Raw genomic sequence first — 23522 nt, 5'->3', positions numbered from 1 at the left:
CCCACTGCCATCTTGCAATCCAGTTGCCAAGTTCTCTCTCCGTCATAAGTACAGCTTGATCTTTCCTTTCCCTTTGACAGCTTTAATTTTGCAAAGTCTCACTTTTTCATACATCTGGATTACAAACAAATAAAAGAATACAATCTAGAAATAGTGACTTCACTTTTCAACTCTTTTCTTCAAAATCTTTTAAGCCCCAAACAGAGATTTCTTCTTCTTCTTAGGCGATCACTCGTAGTCAAGTAAGATTGTCTTCCATAAACATGGTTTTAACAATGAGTCCGTAAGCGACTGTGGAGGCCAATTCTGGATCCACACGTCCTTCCATAGTGGGGACATTGGTTTCTGGGCGGGAGTTGATCACGGTGTGGATTTGCCAAGCGTGCCTTCCTCCTAGCATGTTTCTCCCTAGCGTCCTGAGTTCGAGTGTCTTCAAAGCCCATTATACCTTTGGTAAAGGCTGTTCTCCAACTGGAGCACTCGCAGGCCAGTGTTTCCCAGTTGCCAGTGTTTATACTACATTTTTTAAGATTTGCCTTGAGACAGTCTTTAAACCTCTTTTGTTGACCACCAGCATTATGCTTTCCATTTTTTAAAGTTCGGAATAGAGTAGTTCCTTTGGAAGACAATCATCAGGCATCCGCACAACATGACCGGTCCAACAAAGCTAATATTGAAGAATCATTGCTTCAACAAAGATTTAGCCTGCAATTGTATACCCATTTTCTTGGAAGTAAGCTCTGTTGAACTCAATGGGACTCACTTCTGAGTAGAGTGGCATAGGATTGCCATGAGTTCGTTGGTGACTGTTGTTACTCAATTATACTTACCATACCTGGTGACTATTTGTCTGTAGTTTGAATTACCTAGCCTGTATCAAAAGTGGATGGAACATACTTACTTGTGTACGTATTAATTCTGCCATTTGTGTTGATGTAACCCTCTAGAACATACTTTCTATCGCTAAGCATTTAAGTCTATCCTTAGTACATTGTATTTTATTTTATTGCTAAGACTAGTGACTGATGCAAACAAAGATTCTATCTATCTACTCACTTACCTGGGCAATGTGTAAACCCCATTTGAACACGATGCACTTTGCTTCCAAGTCAATATGTACTTGACTTCATGGTCTGCACAGTAAATACCAGTATTTATGTTCTGGGCAAGAGTATTTTAGCCTATACGAGTAATTATTTATTTTAAACTTCTTCAATCATTTTTCAGTTTACAGTTAATGGGGCTTCCCACTGCCGCTGCGCCGCCACCGTGTGATTTCTGTTCTCATCCTGAAGCAAAGCTCTTAACCCAAGGTACTATTTCTGGGTTAGCGGAGTCTGTAACCTGAAGCGTATGTAACCCGAGGTACCACTGTATATGCCTATATTTGTATGTCTGCTGTTTTGGTACTGTGTGGCCACACACTGCCAGAGATGCATTTATTGCTATTCCTTCAGAGACAGGAAGTATGTGCCTTTATGGGTGGAAATACGTTAATTCAACACGTGACTCTTTCCATCACCCTTTTAAGAGCCAAACCATCCACCATGCTTCATTGAAAGCAACTTTCCATCCATGGAAATGGCCACAACAATGCTGGGCAGGACTTCACATGGATGCTGATTCATTTGTGGAAAAAATGGTCTTAATTGCATGCACATTCCAAATGGATTGACGCTCACATCATGTCCTCTCCTACATCTGATACTACTGTTGATAAAGTATGGTAGGGAGACTGGCTCCTACTGCTTGTATACAAAAAGGCAAGCAGGAACTGTGACATATGTAATAGTACCTTTGAGAAGCCCCCCCTCCCCCCCCCCCCGCAAACTAAGGAACTCTGAGACTTACAGTTGCACATTCCACTTTGCACATAGGATGGTACATATTTTTCTCTCTCAAGTTACAAAACCTGCTGTTTCACGTTAAAGTTTGCTTAAGCATCCTGAAGTATGGCCTACAACAGTGGTTCCCAAACATCAGTGTTTAAAAGAGGAGCAGGGAAGCTGCTTCAAAGTCTACTTTTGCAAGAGGCTTCAAGACAGCCCCTGCTTCCATTTGTGCCTCTGGAGGCTCAACTGGGAGAAGAAGAAGAAGAAGAAGAAGAAGAAGAAGAAGAAGAAGAGTAGTAGTAGTAGTAGTTTGGATTTGATATCCTGCTTTATCACTACCCGAAGGAGTCTCAAAGCGGCTAACATTCTCCTTTCCCTTCCTCCCCCATAACAAACACTCTGAGAGGTGAGTGAGGCTGAGAGACTTCAGAGAAGTGTGACTGGCCCAAGGTCACCCAGCAGCTGCATGTGGAGGAGCGGAGACGCGAACCCAGTTCACCAGATTATGAGTCTACTGCTCTTAACCACCACACCACACTGGCTCTCTGGGAGGGGATCATTGTCTTAAAGCCTTGGCAAATTTTTGTATGTTGGGTCCATGAAATTTGGGGGTGGGAAGTAGAAGGGGTTCTCAAAGGTTGGGAACCACCTGGTAACAGATGCTGGTGAATTTTGATGAGGACTTTAAAAGAAACACATGCAAACTGATGAGAAAATGTGGAGAACTGAACTGAAAAATGAGAAACTGGAAGAAAGCAAAATGGACAGATTTCATCCATCCTTTCAGTAGCTTCCACTGCTACCTCAATAGCACACCTTGCCTCAACTACATCTTCCAACTCAGGGCATCTGGCTGCATCTCTCTAACTCAATCACTATATTGTCAGCATATATCTGCTTTTGAATGTTTAATTTAAGAAATAAATGCCAGTGTTTTTGTTAGGAACCACTGCAAATGTTCTGCTCCGACTGATTCATCCCCGAATGATGTGACTTTACATCTGTATCAAACAAAAGATGAAAGAGACATCTTAGAAATGTTCCTGTTTTACTGTTAATCAAACCATTCTCCTTTTATGTCAGTATATTTGTCTTTCACATCTTCTTGTAATTACTTAAAGGGGACATGGTTATAAATATTGTTTCCAATCAGATGGGAAAATAATGAAAGCACAATCAAGCAGCAATTAAAAAAGCATTGCCCCTCCCACCCCCACCATCAAAGCTTAGCTGAGAAGTCAGCCATTTGCCATATGGGGTATTATGTGGAACCATATTAAAGCCAACAGTTCTTAGTCAGCAAAGTCAGCTAACTGGACTTCAAATGCCATTGTAGCTATTCATGACAATTCGCTGCTTTTCTGTACATGGATTTGGCATAGACAGGATGGCCATTTACCAATACAGGTGACCAGTGTGGTGTAGCGATTAAGAGCGGTAGACTCCTAATCTGGTGAACCGGGTTCGTGTCTCCGCTCCTCCACATGCAGCTGCTGGGTGACCTTGGGCCAGTCACACTTCTCTGAAGTCTCTCAGCTCCACTCACCTCACAGAGTGTTTGTTATGGGGGAGGAAGGGAAAGGAGAATGTTAGCCGCTTTGAGACTCCTTCGGGTAGTGATAAAGCTGGATAGCAAATCCAAACTCCTCTTCCTCCATTTAACATGTTGAAGATTAACACTGTGTGTGTGTGTGTGTGTGTGTGTGTGTGTGTGTGTAGTTGACGAGGGATTAATTGAGTCCATATGGCATACAGATAACCAAACAACACCAGGATGGTCTTATTTGGTGGTAACTTGATCATCTGTAGCCATGTAGCATTCACTACCAAACGCCATGGAGGAGTTCTCTAGAGCAGTGTTATTCAACCTCAAATCCCCACCGTTAGACTACCATGCCAAACATCCCCCGCCAACTTTACCAGTAGCCAGGAGTGGCGTTAGGTTACGTCTAGCAACAGCTAGAGACTCCGCTTTAAAACATGCAGACTACCCCACTTCCTGGGCTCTGATGTTATGAAGTGATGCATAGTCAAGGACATCCTGAAGAGGGCCTACCCATGTATGGCTCCCTCCATGGGGAGGGGAAATCTGACCAGCTAAGCAACCCATCCTCATGGATACAGTCATATGCTCATATGTATGTGAGTGCATAGGACCCCTGCAGTTTGGGGCCAAATATGCATTGACCAGAAGTGTGGTAGGCACATGCATTGGCATCTAGGAGATGTAGAGAAATCCTACAGGCGTTTGATACCCATGGGTACCACTCACCTGAAAAGGGCTTGTATTATACTACCAAGTAATCAGGATAAATTAACCTTGCATCCAGAAAGTGTATGATAAAAATGCTTGTGTGTGGCCACCCTCTGTAACTTTCTAATAAGAGACACAGAGAATGTAAGCACTCCTGCTTCCCCAGATTTCTATGGTTAAATTCTCACTCTTTAACGTTTGACCCTCCCTCTGCAAATTGAGTATGCCACACAATTTCTGTGCCTTTAATCAGCTATGGTTTTTATTTTCGATTACAGCAAACATTTAAAGTAAAAATAGTCTGGAAATATTGTAAAATTCCAAGGAAAAAACTGATTGTAACTGAGAACTAATGTTAATGGTTTGGGGGTGGGTACGTTTTCCTAAGCCCATTACGATGCCTTGCAAGAAAACTGGTATGAGTCACAGTTCAGCAGGCCCCTGCTCAGCATCTAAGACCAATTCAAAGTATTCATTTCAAGTGACTAGCTGTGACACAGCATGATGCATGAATTAAGAGGGGCTGCTGTTAACTTCAGCTCCATCATGTGGCTGCCCTGATACTATTTCCAATATCCGCACCTTGTGGGGATGAACAACCAAGCCAGGGAAACCTATGTTCATTGACTTCAACTGGAATCCTGGAATCCAGCTTCCATGGAAAGCTATAATGTGCTGTATAGTGTTACCTCAGGTTACAGACACTTCAGGTTACAGACACTTCAGTTTACAGACGCTTCAGGTTATAGACTCCGCTAACCCAGAAATAGTACCTTGGGTTAAGAACTTTGCTTCAGGATGAGAACAGAAATAGTGCAGTGGCAGCAGGAGGCCCCATTAGCTAAAGTGGTACCTCAGGTTAAGAACAGTTTCAGGTTAAGAATGGACCTCCAGAACGAATTAAGTTCTTAACCTGAGATACCACTGTATAGGGTCTGGATAACCCCTGTTATCTTCTTCAATGTGGTTCTATGACAGACCACATTAAAAAAAAAAAATAACTACTATATCTCAGATTTTGATTAAAATTGCTGAACCGGATTATCTCACATATCAAAGTCATTGGAGTGAATGAAAATTTCATACACTTTATAGTTTTCAAAATACTGTGACACTCTGCCTTTTCAACACCTGTGCTACCGACTCTCAAACTTTGGGATTTTTGTGATATATACAACAAAAAATCAGTTTGAGTTGTGTGACTCATATTTGGTCTACTAAACCCAATTGTTTAAAAGTATTGTGGGATTAGACGCTCTGAAGTTTAAGCTTCCTTAGTTCCATAGTAGACCCACCCCTGCTTCTAAGGTACTATTGGCCAATCTTCTGCAAGCCAACATGCAGAGAGAAACCCAAATGAGCCAAGCAGAGGGACAGGCAGGTTACATTACATTAGCATATGTGGTTCTAGATTAAACTGCCACTTTTATATTGAGCAATTCCAAAGTCCCTTTAGTATGGCCAACCAAAATGTTGCAAAATAGTGAGCAAACTTTAGCGTTGCCCAGAATTCTTCAGTACTCTTAATGTTAAGCAAAGTGAAAGGGGGGGGGGTGGAGAACAAAAAACTGGCTTGATATTGAAATCAAAATGTATGCATTGATTGATTTATTTTTAATTCATGTTCGCTTTGACAGGAGCGAGCCAGCAGTAAATCACACCAAGCAAGCTGGTGTTAACTTCACTAGCAAAAGTGAGATTTGCACAGGAGTGCCTAATGAGCAAAGCAACTCAACTTGGGTAGCTCTTGCCCCCATGAAGCAGTTGATGGGACTGAAGGTCCCCAGCTACTCACAGCTGTCAAAGTTCCCTCTTTCCAGGGTTTTTCCCAAGCAATCTGAGATTGCTCCTGCACAAAACTAACTTCTCTGGCCAGTTCATGGGAAACCAGAGTTCTGGGAGACCAGAGGGGAGGGGAGCCAGTCACAACAGGAGGTGGGAAACACCTGTGACTCTGCCCCAGCCAGACTCATCTCTGCTTCTTGGACTCCCTCCTCTCCTACATCAGCTTCTGCCTCTGGACTGCTCTCTGCCACAGACTCTCCCTGCTCATTAAGCCCTGTTCCCTCTTCCGCTTCAGACACCTCCCTCTGAGCACTCATTGTTGTCCCACCACCAATCCACAGGCTCTGAGCCTTCTTCCCCATGCGGCTCCCCAGCTGGTTCCTGCCACCATTCCTCTGTGTCCAACATCGTTGCATAGTCTTAGGAGATGTCACGAAGCATGTCTGCAGTTTAGAATTCACTGCTGCATCACTGCTGATAAGAGCTTTATGAGCTCCCAGTAGCTGCAGTTCCCAGCAATCTCCCATGGCATGGGCAAGGGGCTTCACTGCAGACAGAGGATTCCCTTGCAGCAGCTGGTGCGGTTTTGTGAAAGGTGTTGTCCCAATTCATAAACACCCACAAGGCTAAAAAGAAACCTGCTGTTGTACTCAAGTAACCTCCCTCTTCCTCCCATCTGTTCCCAGCATGTTAGGCAAGAGGAAATTGGGCTTGGGATATGGACCATGTAGGAATCTGAAGAGCCCCAGGAGGATACTTTTGTTTTACCTTAATTGCATACCAAGTTAGGAAAGTATGTACAGGAATCTTATTCTACGCTTTCCCCAACTATTCTACTGCTTGTCCGACTTGTAGCATAATCCTATTCCCTTCCTTGTGGTGGCTGGATGAATCCTTACCACTGTTCTTGGCTGTCTTGCGAGATGCAGCTAAAGCCATTATGCCAAGAATGGGAATTGGACATTTTTGCCTCTCTCATATTTACCCATTTAAAAATCCAGTTCTAAAACTCTTGCAATTTCATTTTAGCCTGCAATTCAACATATATATTTTTTAAAAACTTGTTTATTATAGCAAGTGAACAAACTGTTGGCAAGTTACAAAATCAAAGTTGATTGTTTTTGAACAGCTTTTGCATTGTGAAATTCTTCAGAACACATGGCAGCTTGGGTTCCTCTTCATTGTTTTATAAGAAAAAGTCAGATTTAAGTACAGTACATATGGTTTGATTTGAAATCATTTGCAGCTACATCTTTGGTTTCCTTGAAACTTGAAAAATCAATCATAAATGACCTGCCTATGAAACCAACCTGCCTATTTTTCTGAAGAGGGATCTTCTATTATTCTTTCTTAGATAACCAACTCCACCTTGCTATAAACCTTAAATTATTTTACAAGTTGTTGCTTCAAAAATGTGCTGTATGGAAAGTTAAAACTTTTAAAAAGCCAGAACTATATATTGCTTGGTGAGAGCTGTATATGAATTATAGGAAGAGAAACAAGAATTAACATAAAGTCCCCAAGAGTTCAGAAGAAAAGGGGAATGTTTTAACCTTGATACCTTCTAAGAAGTAGAGGAAAGCTCTCTGATCAAATGGAAATGCCAAAACCATTAAATATCTTTCTGCTTAACTATTCACATTCCACACAGTGGAAATTTTCTCCTGTAACTCAGAAATCAGGCTTTAAAAAATGATCTACACAGAAATAAATGTATGATAATACCTATAAAAAAAGATTGCAGTGGGTGATCCTGATATGGCTAATATGCAAGTTTGCAATCTGTTACTGGTATAGATGAAGGCAGTAAAAAATATTTGCATGTGAAAGGATGCTGACAGGCATCTGGATTTGCATGATCATGCTTGTCAAGGTCCCAGTGAATTGGGGGTTTTTATAGAAAGAGGTATCCCCTAATTGTTATGCAAGGGACTACAACTTAATAGAGGAAACAGAGGTGGCCACATCTGTATATGTAAATAAAAATAAAGCAAAGGGGGGGCACAAGAGGTGGTATCCTATCATACATAGGGGGAACTGGTCAAAGATCAATTCAGCTACAAACCATGTAATAGTAATACATAATGAATTTTACACTTAAAAACCATTTTTCACTCTCAAGGCTGTTCTGTTCTGACAAAAGGCAATATTCACCATATATTACTGCTACATGTTTATACATGAATGGACTGTTCAAGAGCTGTTCAAAGAAAAGGTCCTTATATTCAGTAAATGCTGGAGGAAAGTCTGAGCACTCTGCCACACACCCATCCAATCCCCCAACAGCACCTAAAGTTTAGCAAATCCAAAATCAAAGATAATATGGGTAAATGCAAAGTAAATGGGCAAGGTAAATGGGCAAGGTAAATGGGCAAAGTAAATGGGCAAAGTAAATGGGCATCCTTTGGGCCAGAGACTAAGCAGCATCTATCACACAGCTCCTATTGAAGCTCTGAAATATATAGCTTTCTATGCTTATTGCATTTGAAGTCCTAAACGATCACTGTAGAATTGTGCTTTCTGTGTTAAGCTGAATTACCTGATAGTATAATGGAGATAGAAAAGATGTGTACACATATACATTAGCAGATTTTAGACAAATTATTATGGCAAACCTAAAAGCTAATGATGGAATTAAACACTACAGTTATAGTCAAAGAATGCAGCATCCCAAGACAATTACTTAACTCAAACATGTTTTTAAAGTACATTCAAAGCATCAGTAGAGTCAATATGCACGTTGCCTTCCCTTGTTGCTCTTAATTCTTGTACTTTCTCATTTTTTCCTTCTCTTGCCCATTACCTTCTTTAAAAAGTCTTCTAATGCTAGTGGCTGTGTTTTTCGATCCAAACAAAGCTGCTTCTGAACATTCATTCCCAATTATAATTGCACCCTTTACTGAACACTAATTACAAGGGGCATATCTTAAGTCTACTACCACATCCCTGTTAACATTTTGTTCTAAGAAATAACACTGGACCTAGAGCACATCAATGCTCTCACTTGCAACAGGTACAAAAGTCAATGGCACAGATGCTGGTGGAAAATGGAAGCGCAGGAACCCCAGCACACAGGTGAACTAGTGACAACTTGCACTCCAAGTAGTGGTGCTATTCCATATGCATGCTTTTGTAACTGATGTATTGGCATTCACACTTGCACGCAGATACACATACATTGTTTTTGTTGCAATTCTCTATTGTTTGTGTCCCATTCAGACAGATTGGGTTTCGGGCGTCTGTAGTCAAGGGCAAGAACTGGAACACCCATCACGGTGCCTCCTAATCCAAGTCTATGGATATACAGCGACATTCTTTAACTCGCGTGATCCTCTTTTTCTTCCTCGGGGGCTGAAGCTCCGGGCAGTTCAGTGTGACAGACATAGTGGTGAGTTTCTTAGGTTTGCAAAAGGAACAGGACTGGAAGGAGCCTTCCTCTCTGTGGATATGCCTGGGGATGTAGAAGGAATTGCACTGCCCGTAACAGAACTTGTTGATAATGGTGTGGCTGTGGCAGCCTTCCTCGTGGATGGTTTGCTTCAGGGAATGCGTCTTGCACCAGTCCCGCTTCAGGTATTGTCGCTCAGTGACGTGCAGTGCCTCTTGGCTCGACTCCAGCACCTCTTCAGCAGATGGAGGCTTGATTCTGTCCTTGCCACGGATCCTGGCGCCCGGCTGCTGTGGTGGCGACGGCGGCTGCTGCGGCTGTTCTGAATCATTGGGCTTATCCTTGTCAGGCGGGGGGATGGCGCCCTGGGCTCCACGGTTCCTCTTGCTCCCCTCTGCAGTGGGTAGCAGAAGTCCACACAGAAGGAGGACACCAACTGTAGAAACTGTGCGACTCATCCTGGGGAGAAAGGATATATCTATTTCACATGGCATCAACTAAAAAGTTGCACACAGTGCATCACATCACCCCTTATCCCAAAGCTAGTGAAAATACCAACCTTCCTCTCAGGAGTGGGAGAAAAAGGACAGGGAGTAAAGCAAACCCCTCCTCTTTCAACTTGAGAGATTCCAACCTGTATGGAATTTCCCTCCAGGTAAAATCTGGAAATGCAAGGGCCAATTTTATCACAGGAGACTGCCCACAGAAAAACCTGGCTCCTAGTTGCCACTGTCTGAACATGTTGTGTATATGATATAAGCCACAGCATCAGCTAACTTGACCTAAACTGGAAAATGGGTTTGTATTTGGACAGAGACTGTCCTTCCAGCATGAGGATACCTGGCCATGCAAGGCTTTCAAGGTTAAAAGCATGCAGGAAAATAGAGAAACTGGCACAGAACAGGTTAAATATGTGCCCATATTCCAACACCAGTTAGGACACTTAACAGCTGCATCCTGCATGTGTAGAAGGCATTGCAATAAGTTACAGGACTGTCAGGGAATACTATGTGAAATGCATCCACTTATGAGTCTGAGTTTTCCATATGTAATTAGAAGCTTTGTCAAAGGGATGGTCAAAGCAATTCATTGATAGTTATGTTCTCATAAGAGATTTGGATTTTCAAAGTACATGGGCAGTTCTGAAGACTTAGCTGGAACAGGTTTTTACCAGCTGCCCATCATATAATTCTATTAGTTGTGTGCTCTTATGATTATATTGAAAATCACTTTATCAACCTGTGACTTCATAATCACTGATCATATCTGATTCTTTGATTTGTTTATGTTATATTGTATGTTGTATCAGTTTGTAAACTTATCATTTATTTTTTTGAGTTGTACCCATGGGGTTGGACAAAGGGATGGTAGGCTCAGGAAACAAATTTTCTCCCTCCCCTCCTCCCACCTGTAGTCCCTAAAAAGTCCCTGCTGAAGCTCAGGAGAGATTTACTGAACACTGCGGACTGTGACTTATAGGGCGCCAGTGAAAGGAGGGCAAAGGGCCTAAAACTAGGCAAAAGAATTGCGTACTGCTCACACAAAGTTCCATGCTTCCGGCAATTCTTTCCTCCCACAGTAGCCCCCCAGGACATCCCATAATGCTCAGGTCACCCTCAAGATTCTGAAGTGAGGGTGTGCACACTCAGGAGACTGAAGAGGGAGGAAAACAACAGTTGTGGCAGCTGCCTTTCGCTCATGCAACATGGATTACAACTGTGTCATCATTTTTGAACTAGTTCAGTTATATTACTTTTGTACATTTGCAATAGGACTCGTTTTACAGTCAGAAAACAAGAGCCCACCTCTCTGTCGCTGAGAGACGAAAAGGCCTCTCCTGATCAGTTGCAGATGGAAAAGGCAACAGCTCTGACCCGGTTTTCTGGAAGCAAGGCATTTTCCAGAACCAAGAATTTTCCTCCCCTACTCTTTAACTCTAGGGCTGGATAACAGATTTATTTTTATTTAAATACTTATATTATGTTTAAGTTTGCTGTGATAATTTTGCAGCAACACTCAATGAGGGAGACCTCATAACTACTATGTAGATTCTAAGCCAATGTACTTGGAGGTTGAAGAAATAGAAGCTGCACATGTTGGCAGTATAAAAGACTTGAGTGTTCCAACTTAGTGTCATTTCAAACATACAAATGATGACTAACAATTCCATTACACACTTCCACACACGCACACTGAACCTGCTCAAGAAACATAGCCATGTTCTTGCCTGAAAGTTCTAGCTTGCAATTCTAGAGTAAATAAATATAATAGGAACCAGTAAGTATATTCCTATTTCAGGAACATTCACAGAGCAAAGCACACATTTTAGGGGAGAGAGCCTGCATACCTTCATCCCATTTCCAGAAGAAAGTTTTTGGTGTAAGCTTTCAAAGGGCTCAGTAATGACCTAGACCAACCTCTCTTCTGTTAAGTTCAATAGCTGAAACCTGAGCACTTTTGAGTAAAGGCTCTATTTTAAATCCATCATTAGACCACAGCTCTAAAGGAAATCACAATGAAAGCGAGATGGTCTATGAGTAGTAAGAACACCAATATTGCTATTAGCAACAATTACCTAAAAGCCTTCAGGACAAAGCTCATATTTTGGGTTGGCATAGCAGACAGCATTGGCAGTCAAGGACTCTTCTTTTAAATTAAAGGTTTGGTGGTGTGTTTATATATTATTATATACTGAAAATTCTATCCTGTGTTGTCTGCTTTTGAACTACTTCTGTGTAACCAATGAATACAAAAGATTAAAGGTGAAGGTGATCACTTCACTAACAAATCAACTCAATGGCTTGTGTTCGTCATAGTGCTAAGGCTAAGGCACCTCCCACTCATCCCAATATTTTCTGTGGGTTATCCCCAATCCTTCAGAGCCATTTTGGATACATCATATTCAATCCAGCCATTATTGTCAGAAAACGTCCCCACCTAAGCTGTAAAAACTTCTCAGTTCCAAACAGATGATTGAAGAACTGCAAAATGCAGTGGGTTAGGCAACTGAATGGTGATGCAAGGAAAGGACATCACCTTCCTTAGGTGCTACAAGCTGAAGCGATTTGAAAGAGAATTGACTCCACACCACTTGCTACTTTAGATATGTTTGTGGCCTGCCCCCATCTTACTCACTTTTTAAAAAACTAAAGAGCTTTAGACTGCAATGCTATGTACACTTTCCAGGAAGCAAGTCCCACTGAAAGCAATGGGGCTTACTTGAAAGTAGATGAGCAGATACACATATGACTACTCTGTTAAACCTCTCGCAGGAAAAGATGAAGTTTAGTTGCTCCTTTCTGCATCGTCCTGAAGCTTTGCAATTTCTTTTTAGAGATGAAAAGGCCAGAACTGTATTCCAAGTGTCTGTTCCCTTGCAAGTAGGGACTGCCAGTCATTTTTCTGAGGTCTAAAAATATATGTTTCACAGTTTAAGAATGAGTTTGTGTTTTTTTTTTTTTGGGGGGGGGGGAGAGACAGAGAACAGACTGTGATTTGAAACACACAGGTTCCAGATTCAGATCTAACAGAATTGTGTCTGTCTGAGGGATAGTGGTTTGTGAATTGCAGACAGAGATTCTAATGTTATCAAAAGATCAGGTTTCTAAATCTGTCTAAAGGAAGACTTTATTGAAGATTACAAGTGCTCCCAGGATTGCAGGGAGATTTCTTACAGTATGGATTTTTTCAGATTTTAAGGTTGCCTTCACCAAATGCTTAAAAGCCTTGTTATCAGAGAGTCAGGGAGCTTCCAGTGAGATTCAACCAAGTTGCGCAATTAAAGCTGATACACAATTTTTGCACAGCAAACCTGCTTGGCACCCCCAAATCAGATAAGGAAAAGTGAGGGGATCCCGCAAAGTGTGGGATAACATTTGATGCAACATTCTCTAACTCCCCTGCAAACAAATCAAGGAGGAATGCTCAGTTCACCCTCAGACTAGAAACCAGAGGTGGGGAACTTGTTGAGATTACAACTCCAATCATTCATGACCACTGACCAAGTTCTTTCCCATATCGGAAGTACAGAAGCATGAGCCAAGGCATACAGCACAAAGTATTTGAAGATAGATCTTTCATAGGGAAAGGCTGAGGCATGTCTTATGGGAAGCTTAAAATAAGTTTAGTCAACGAGAAGGGAATATACAACGGGGGAAGGGGAAATGCGTTTTTGGATTTATCTCCCACATTGTTTCAGCGTGTCAATGACAAGAGCTCAAACGGGGCTTGATCACGACGCTTCTTGGGATGTTGCTCCAGGGTTAAACTGAACTCCTCCCTCCTGACAACCCAGAGCCAGTTGGAGCTGATGGGAGTTGTAGTCCCACGCAGCTGGAGCACCCCAGGTTGGCGAAGGCTGCTGTATTGAACGGAGAACCACGCCTCGCCCCCTCGGAGATGCCCGGCGGTTCCCTCTGGTCCTGCCGCCCAGAAGGCCGCCGCGCGCGAGGCGCAGTAGAGGGTGGCCGGCGGCGCGCTGGGTGGCGCCTCTTCTTCTCCCCGCCAAGCGAGGGCAGCGCCCTCAGCTCAGCCTCGCCCTAGACAGGCCGTTTCCAGGGTTGCTCCGTGGGGCCCAACGACCGGAGGCGCAGGAGGCCTCCGCCAGCGTTTTGTTTGGTTTTGAGTAAGTCACGCGGCGGGGTCTTAGGAGACACCCGCCTCCCCTCGGCGGCTCCGCCCTTGGCAGGGAAAGAGCCGCTCGCGGGAAGGGAGAACCGACGGCTTTCCGTCGTCACCGGAGCAAACGCCGCGGTGCGCGCCGGTTGCCGTCGGGGCTGCGCAAATCCAACCCCGCACCTGGAATAGCCCCACTGGCCCTAGTGAGCGGGGGGCGACCGCGGAGGACAAGCCCCGTTGAAGTCAGTGGGAGTTACTTGCGAGTAGGCTTGCATGTTAAGGGCGCCTCCGCGCAGCAGGGCCCCTTTGAGGCGCCGGCCCAGCCCGTTTGGTCAGCCAGCGCCCGCCCCCTTGCAAGGGCCAATCCTTTTAAAAGGAGTTTTCCGCGGCCCTCTTCGCACATCGCGGCTGCGAGCAATTTTCGGCCCCTTCGATTAAATTATCCCATTAGGCAGTGGCACCACAGGGCGCCCAAGAAAGCCTAGAGGAGAGCCGGTCGCGAAGAGGGTGTTACGGTCGCTTTGGAAGCGCAGAGAAGGCGGGAGCGGCTGCACAGGCTTACTGGGGAACGAGACGGACTTGGGTCACATCCTGAGCACCCTTGTTTTTCCGTGGGAGTGTCCTTGGCAAACCGACGAGCTTTTAAGGAGGTTTCCTCGAGCAACCCGGGCTTGGAAAACGCCAAGTGCTAAGATTGTTACTGCAGGGTTGAGGGATCCTCATTTTTAGCTGGCATCCCAACGAATGGAGTCAATACTAGAATTTCAGGTGCACAGAGAGAGAACTTCTTCGGTCTGAAGCCCCATGTTTACTAACTGGAACGTAAACCCCATTTAAGTTAATGGCCCTTACTTCCAAGTTAATATGCACAGAGCTGCGCTATAAATCACGTGTGGAAATGGTATTGGTTCTACCAGTAGTTCCGTTTGAGGCAAAAGCCAGCCAAGCCCCCACCCAAAAGAAAAAACAAACAACGATGAGAAATGTGCGGTGGGAGTTAGGGGATTCCAGCGGCTCCCCTCCCTCCAGTCAGGCGTTACACAGATACGGGGAAGGTAAGAGCTTCGGTATTTCGTAGAATATATTCGACAGGCTTTCCTGGATTAATTCCAGGAAAGCAATTTATCCACGATGCCAGGCATAAATCTAACTTAAGTTATCCTACCCCATCAGAGTCGGTATTCTTCCCAGAATACACTGACCTGCAGTTTCTAAGGCTCTCATCACTTACGCCACGAGTAACCCTACTGCTTCCAGGCGGCTACAACCCAGCGCCTCCTGCCTGCCTGGAGCAGAGCGGCAGTCGCCATCCTTCACTCCGGCGTAAAGCAACCCACGGTCTCCCAATGAAGCCCCGGATCCTTTCCGCTGCTGCCTCACCTGCGCGTGGTCGGAGAGCGAGTCCTGCTCCGCGGCTCCTTTCCGGCGTGGGGCGCTTCAGTGCGCGGGGTGACGGCTCGGGTTGCTGCTGCTGCTGCTGCTGCTCTGCTCCCAGTCCCTCGAGCCCATCGGAAGGAGAGGCAAGGAAAGCTCGGGCCCCGCTTCCGAATTGCAGGCGCACCGCGCTGTCTCCCATTTAAATGCCTGCCAGCTGAGAGCAGCGCTCCTGATCATTGGCCAGCGGCCGCCTCCCAATACGCCCCCTAAACGCTTCCAGCAACTCCCGCCAGGGAGGAGAACTCTCCTTTCTCCAAGTAAGCGACGCCCGGCTCCTCCCTGAGCCTCCAGGTCAGACCGACGCTGGCGGGCGAGGGACCCGCTGGCTGCTCCCCGCATCCCCACGTGGCTGAGGGACGCGCGACCGGCGGGGGTGGAACCCATCGGCAAAGACAGCGGGCGATAGTCTCCCCCTCTTGGGGGGTTCCTCCTCCCGACACTGATGCCTCTGCTGGAGTTGGGCTCGAGGTCTTTAAGAGGCTTTGGCTCGCTTTCAAAATCTTGTGTACGGTACCCAGGCTTGCTTTAGATACTTCGAAAATAAGAACTCTTAGCAAAAGACCGTCTAAAATCATTGCCGCACAGCAGGGCGGAGCAGGACCATCAATCCACAGGCTTTGTGATACAGGAAAGATTGAGAGATCTTGACTTCATGCAGTCGTCCCACACACACTTTGGATTAAGTTCCAATAATCACAGTGGTCCTTGTATGCAAGTAAATGTGCACAGAAGGATCACAAGCCAGAGACCTGAAAGTTCCCCACCCCATTCCTCCTCTTCCTCCTCATAATCCCAGGTTTTTGGGATTTCAGCCATGCAAATCAGTCCCAAGCATTTATGCTCAGAAATTAATCCTCTATTTATATCAGGCTAGTGTCACTGATGACTGCTGTTAAAAAGGTAGAGGACCCCTGACAGTTAAGTCCAGTCGCAGACGACTCTGGGGTTGCGGCTCTCATCTTGCTTTACTGGCTGAGGGAGCTGACGTTTGTCCCCAGACAGTTTTTCCTGGTCATGTGGCCAGCATGAGTAAGCGGCTTCTGGCAAAACTAGAGCAGTGCACGAAAACCCCGTTTACCTTCCCGCCAGAACGGTACCCAAGGCTCAGTGGTTTGCACCACAACGCCACCCGTGTCCCTGATGACTGCTATTGGGAAACTCTAAAAGCAACCCCACAAGAAAGTAGACTATTAGATTAAATTAAGCTGATACTGTTATTAGCAAGAGTTCTTCACACCTGCATCCAGAAATATATGTCTGGGGCAGATACTCTCTTGTTAGAGTTGTTTAGGTCTGCCAGTTAATGTTGGCAAAAGGAGACAAGAATGTTCTTCTGGAAGTTTTACTGGTAAAGTTCAATAAGGGATCGTCTTCTCTTATCACAGAAAATGTGCAATTGCCGCTGGTACATACCATCACTCTGGCAGAAACTTTTGTCTATAACCTGGCTCTCCAGTTATCATTGATGGTGGTATAAGACAGGCAATCACTGGTTGAGGTGATAATTGCTTAGATATGCTACTCACTTTTTAAAAATCATGGTGACTTGAGTATAGCTTGATATTTTATCATCAGGTATATTAACAGTCAGTTCTTCCTCTGGGCACCTGCCTTTATATAGCCAAGAGACACTACCTATGCAGAAGAGGAAGGTATTTGCAATCTGAAGGTTGGCACACACACAAACAAATAGGGATGGAGAAGCCTTGAAAGGTAGGTGAGGGAGAAGCCACAAACAGCTTGGTTGAGGCAGACTGAACATGGTCACTGGGCATGGCATGGTAACTGAGTGTTGGGAAGGAGAAGGAGAATGAAATAGATGTATTAAAAGTGACCTCGGGCACAGAGATATTATTGCTGTGTAACCAAAACAAGGCTACTGAGAAACAAGGGGCAGGTATCAGCAGGCTCAGGGGGGGGGGACACAAGCATTGCAGAAGTAAGGGGTTTTTTTTTGGGGGGGGGGGCACTCCAAAATAGCCCAGTGCTGACTATGTTCAGTGCTGAAAGAATGCTATGTAGTGTCTGTTGGGACCACTCTGCAGCGTTGTGTAGCCAGTCCTACTTTTTATATACTAATGTTATGTATTATTGTATGTAGGTAAAGGTAAGGTAAAGGGACCCCTGACCATTAGGTCCAGTCGTGACCAACTCTGGGGTTGCGGCGCTCGTCTCGCTTTATTGGCCAAGGGAGCCGGCGTACAGCTTCCGGGTCATGTGGCCAGCATGACTAAACCGCTTCTGGCGAACCAGAGCAGTGCACGGAAACGCCATTTACCTTCCCGCTGGAGCAGTACCTATTTATCTACTTGCACTTTGACGTGCTTTCGAACTGCTAGGTTGGCAGGAGCAGGGACCAAACAACGGGAGCTCACCATTTTGTTAAATCACTGTAATTATTTATTATTATTATTATTATTATTGCTTTTATCTTTATTTTTACAAATCATAGAATTGTAGGGTTGGAGGGGACCACGAGGGTTAGGTACTCCAACTCCCTGCAATGTAAGAATATTTTGCCAAACATGGGTCTTGAGTTTTCAACCCAGAGTTTGAGTCTCCTGCTCTACCAACTGAGCTACTCATTCTATTCCTCTAAGGAACTCAAGGTAGCATACTGTACATGCTTCTCCCCCTTCCCACTTTATCCTCACAACAACCTTGTGAGGTAGGTTCGGCTGAGAGACTGTGATTGGTCCAGGGTCACCCAGTGAGTGTCATGAGCAAGTGGGAATTTGAGTCCTACTCTTTTAAGTCCTAGTCCGATGCTCTAGCTATTACAGCCATCATTCACTAGGGGGCCTTGGAAATCACTTTTCCTCTCTGTTTTGTTACATTTTCTTCAGTCCCTTCTACAGGAACTATTCTTTTAGTCAGGTTAACTCTAGCATGATGCGTTATGGAGGGCAGAAGCCCCCTCCCACGCCCTACCCCAATCAAAAGAGTGGAAGGGAGTCGAGTGAAAGAAACACATTTGTATGTCTTTGGTGTTTCCAGAAGGGAGTTTATTGTAGAACTGGTGCTTCTCGTGCATGGAAGTTTTTTGCATTTTTCGTATGATGTCAGCATCATTATCAGCTAAATGCTAGCCCATGGTTTTTCTTTATTTAATTTGAATTTACCTATTATGTGGAAAACCCAATAAGTATGAATAACCTGTTATGCATCTTCAGTCACTGTTGATGTGGACCCTCATTAAACGATGATGAGGATTTTGGTGGGCTGTTCATCCTTTGTGTGGTGATGTTTGCGTGGTTACCGGCAGTTGCCATACTACTACTATTTGCTCCTCATGTGAGCACAATCTAGCTATTTGGTTTCCAGTATGCCTCTTTCCACCCATCACCACCTGCGGAAGGCTGTTCTCTCAAGATTTATGTAATCTGTGTGACTGATTAATATCTAAATGGGAAATACTGGGACTCAGCTGTATTTGGAAGTCATTCTTATATCCTCTGATGTAAAAGCCATTATGTTTGCTGCACAGCTGACGTTCAGTGGTGGAGATATCATGACACTTTATACATGTTTGGAAGTGCAAAACTCAGATTAAAGAAGAGAAGAGAGGAGATTTAAAAACATTCAGCCACACCAACTTGAACGTTACAAATCACTTCTGTATTTACCAGCCCCAGTCAGGATAATTTTGAAATGGTTCTGTTCATGTCAAACTAACCATAGATATACGTGATTGTGATGGTTCCCAGAGTGGTTTGTGTTGATGTGGCTACAGAGGCATCCTGTTTGAGGCAGGAATGGCAGGTCCATCCTGCTGTTCGATGTGTCCAGTTTTAATAATGGCTTACTACAAAGTACCTCATACACGGGTTTGTGGTGCAGTGGCTGGCACCATGGTGATTCAAAAGAAGAGACGAAGAAGAAGAAGAAGAGTTTGGATTTGATATCCCACTTTATCACTACCCGAAGGAGTCTCAAAGCGGCTAACAATCTCCTTTTCCCTTCCTCCCCCACAACAAACACTCTGTGAGGTGAGTGGGGCCGAGAGACTTCAGAGAAGTGTGACTAGCCCAAGGTCACCCAGCAGCTGCATGTGGAGGAGCGGGGAAGCGAACCCAGTTCACCAGATTACGAGTCCACCGCTCTTAACCACTACACCACACTGGCTCTCCTTCTGCATCAGACCAGTGGCCCATCTAGTCCAGCCTCCTGTTCTCAAAGGGGCCACCCAGATGCCTGTGGGAAACTAGTAAGACCTGAGTCCAAGAACACTTCCCCTCCTGCAGTTTACATCAACTGGTATTCACAAGCATAGTTTCCTCCAAGTGAGGAGGGGGAGCATAACCTCCATCATAGCTAGTAGCCATTGATAGCCTTGTCCTCCATGAATTTGTCTAATCCCCTTTTAAAGCCATCCATGTTGGTCACCATCATTATCTCCTTTGGTAGTGAGTTCTGTATTTGACTATATAAGTGCTTTATTTTATCTGTCCTGAATTTTTCAACATTCATCTTCGTTGGATGTCCATGTGCTCTAGAGGGAGAAAAACTTCTCTCTCAGCACTTTCCTCACACCATGCATAAATTCATGAACTTCTTTCATGTCACTGCTTACTTGCCTTTTCTCTAAAATAAAAGCCCCAGATGACGCAATCTTTCTTCATAAGGGAATTGCTCCATAATCTTGATCCTCTTGCTCTTTTCTGATTCCAGAGAACTTAAGTACATGGGCTATAGATAAGCTATTCCTAATTCTGTATGTGCCATATTGTCAAAAATAAGTGCCTCTAAATTACCATACTTTTCAGTGTATAAGACTAGGGTGGTTTTTTTACTAAAAAATAAGAAAGGGGGGTAGACTTATACACGGGGGCAACCCCCCCCCCATTTTCTTAATTTTGAGTCCCTCAAAATAGGGGGTGTCTTATACACGGGAGCGTATACGGTAGGTTCCATGATCTTGATTTGGCATCAGCTCAGTCCAAGAACTCTTCTCAGGTCGTATTTCATTTTGCATACATACACTGTAAAGCTGAAGCAAGAGGTTGGGTGGATCACAACGTTCAGTCCAGCACTGAAATAGGAGGTTCAGAGTCGGCAGCAGTGGTGTAGTGCGGTGGGGGGCACAGGCAGTTGCCTTGGGCACAAACTTGTTAGGGGCACAAAATTTCAACACCCGGTGCTGGCTCAATACAGCTGTGCACTCCTGTCAGTGGGCTCTGTTGAAAACGGCTTCTCCTTGTTAACCAAGAAGTGACCTCTCTAGATAACAGAATGGCTCTTCTTTTCTTATCTCTGTGGCTGCAATCTCCTGGGTGATGCGGACACTATTAGGCAGTTGAATGCACATGCGTCCTCTGTCTGTTTCCCTCCCTCCACATGGTCCTGGGTGCTGGCAACCCACACTATGCTACTGGGTGCAGGAATTCTTATGTATGAATGATTTCAAAAGATGGTTTTCAATGTGTAAGCCAGTCTCACATGTGGAACTCTTTAATAAGGATGACAAGAAAGCTGATGAGTCATTTGCACATAAATTCCAGTACAGTAGGGTTGTATGCAGTGCATTTTGGTGCTGAGCATTCAAATATGTAGATCCCGATTCAGTGATCGCCATTAACTTCACTGAGGTTTTAGCAAGTAGTTTGGCTCTCAATTTCCTCTTTGCTGAACCACAATATATGAAGCAAAAACCTTTTAAAATATGACAGAAGGACCAGTTCTGAGCCTTTCAGGTCCAGGTGAAGATAAAAGTAATGAAAAACATTACTCATCTTACAAGCTGTTACTACCATTCTGCCTAAGACCACATTATCAGCTGCCAATGTAATCATGGATGATAAGGATTTGGATTATAAGTTGAGTGCCTGTAAAGTTAAAGCAAAACTATGAATTGCAAAAATAAACACATCTCTACCTTTCAGTTGTATTATTACCAAACTTCTCTCATGTCTTTAAGAAACTGCCAAGAGCTTTTCCATTTCTGGGAAATGGTACCACAAGCCTGTGGCCAAATCTTTTGTCTTTCTATTTCCAACTGTTCTGTTTTCCTTCATATGTTTTTCTCTCAAAAAAAGCAACAACCCCTGTTCTGCCCTACTTTCGCTTAGGGCAATAGTACGTTTACTTCTTGATCTCTGCCTCTAATATCTTGAAATGTGATTAGCATTCACCAGTTCTTGTATTTTATTCCCTGACCACATCCACATCAAGAATGGTCCATCCCTTTTTGTAAATTTGAGCTGCATGAAGCCAAGAAAGGGGGGGGGAGTAATATTTTATTTTCCACAAACAGTTGAAGTTGCCTGTTAGCTTTTTTTTAAAAAAAAAAATATCCAGTTGATGTAATTGACTGAAACATTAAAGGATTGTGAATAACACACACACACACACACACACACACACACACATACATACACACACACACACACACACACACACAGAGAGATATATAAACGATGTGTCCAAATGTGGAAATTCGCCACACGGTAAGTGGGGCTTTGTGAACAGTTTAGCAGCCCAAACATAAGAATGTGCAATAAATCATGCTTCAAATCTTTTGTGTTTTTAAATAAATTTGGACAAGTCATAAAGTATAAACTGTGTGTTGCCAAAGCGTAAATGCTCCTAATGCTCAAAAACCACTTCCAGTCATAGGAAGAGGTCAGTTGTTCCGGGCGTGGGCGAGAGGAATGGAGAGAGTCAGGAAGACTGGGAGAGCACAGCTGACATGGAAATATGCTTTGAGTGCCCCACGCCTGTCCCAGGCATGCCCTCAAGATGCCTCTGGGTTGTCTGCTGGGACACAAAGTGGCCAGAGAGTGAGAACCATACTCTCAGGGCACAAAAAGGAAGAGACGCACAAGGTGGCTGAAAGATGCTCAGTTCACTCGAGTTGGCCCCTATTCTTTGCTCTCTGCCATCTGTTTAGCAAGCCATTTGGATGCTTAATAAGAATTGCAGCCAATCCCTATCCCAGCACTGCATCAGCTCTCATTCTTTCTCTCCACGACAGGGACAAGTGACAAAATTAAACAGCAAGTGAGCAGATCCCTCGCCTTTCAGTGTGTGACTAAGATGATTTGGTCAATATTGTTTCAGAATATGCATACTAGCAAAAGTGTGCCTCGTTTTCAGTAATCTATTCTTGTTATTTATTAAATTTCTATATGGCCCTTCATCCGAGGATCACTGGGTGATTTACAATAACAGGGGTCAGCAACCTTTTTCAGCCGTGGGCCGGTCCACCATCCCTCAGACCATGTGGTGGGACGGACTATATTGGGGGGGGGGGGATGAACGAATTCCTATGTCCCACAAATAACCCAGAGATGTGTTTTAAATAAAAAGACACATTCTACTCATGTAAAAACACACTGATTCCCGGACCGTCCGTGGGCCGGATTAAGAAGGTGATTGGGCTGCATCCGACCCCCAGGCCTTAGGTTGCCTACCCCTGTACAATAATCTAGACATACTCTCAGTTTGACATTCCATTCTGGTCAGAATAATGGTGATTTGGGGTACTTGTTGTAGCTCTAATCCTTTGTTATGGGCAGACCATGAGCCCCTTGGCTTGGGGGCAATGCCCTGTTGCCCTGACTGGTGGCCTTATTGAAGACCTGGACAACTTCTGGAATGAGGAAATGACTGCTTACCCAGTTACAGGGTGGGCGGCTGCTGCATCGCATCATGCCAAACTCCTTTCTATTGGGAGCAACACATGGGCTAGGCGATCAGCCATTAGGGAATTCCCAGGCCAGCTGCTGGAGACTGGCAGACTTTCTTGCCATCTTTTTATTTGAATTCTGGCCAATCCGTCTGGGCCAGGTGGGCTGGGCTTGGGAGCTGATAAAGACTGACTGCACTGATCCCCAGGATCCCCAGTTGGCTGAAGAACAATGATCTGTTTCACATTATTTCTCCTAGAGACCTGAATCAGATCCTTGGTTTTCCTGTGAGTTGGAGGTGATATGGCAGTATCGCCTATGATACAAGTGGTTGTTTCTTAAGTGCTTGAGCAGCTAAACACATGTCATGTGCTCCTACGCCTGCATTTGGGGTTGCCAATGGGCAGTAGCTGAAAGATAGCACCTGCTTTGCATGAAAGACCCAGGTTCAGTCTTCGGTATCTCCAGATGGGGCTTGGAATCTTGTTTGCCTGAAACCCAGTAGAGTCACTGCCAGCCAATGTAGAGACAGTAGTGAGCTAAATGGACCAATGATTTGACTCTGTATAAGGCAGTTTGGT

At 44.5% G+C, this 23522-nt stretch overlaps 1 protein-coding gene across 7 annotated transcripts; it reads right to left on the bottom strand.

Moving 5' to 3' along the window:
- Window positions 1–8662: 8662 nt before the first annotated feature.
- Window positions 8663–15646, bottom strand: GREM1 (gremlin 1, DAN family BMP antagonist). Of its 7 annotated transcripts, none has more exons than XM_079955490.1 (2): window positions 15257–15646; window positions 8663–9718 (listed from the first exon to the last, which is right to left on the bottom strand). In XM_079955490.1, the coding sequence occupies exon 2, from the start codon at window positions 9715–9717 to the stop codon at window positions 9154–9156; it is 564 nt and encodes a 187-aa protein (XP_079811616.1). In that variant the 5' UTR covers window position 9718; window positions 15257–15646; the 3' UTR covers window positions 8663–9153. The 7 variants fall into 7 exon arrangements, with proteins under 7 accessions (XP_079811616.1, XP_079811614.1, XP_079811615.1 ...); XM_079955488.1 differs by lacking the exon at window positions 15257–15646 and adding an exon at window positions 14096–14119; XM_079955489.1 differs by lacking the exon at window positions 15257–15646 and adding an exon at window positions 12479–13253.
- Between the last annotated feature and the right edge of the window lie 7876 nt (window positions 15647–23522).

This window comes from Podarcis cretensis (assembly GCF_951804945.1).
Source record: "Podarcis cretensis genome assembly, chromosome: 1".
Taxonomy (NCBI): domain Eukaryota; kingdom Metazoa; phylum Chordata; class Lepidosauria; order Squamata; family Lacertidae; genus Podarcis; species Podarcis cretensis.
This window is presented reverse-complemented; position numbering and strand designations above follow the sequence as displayed.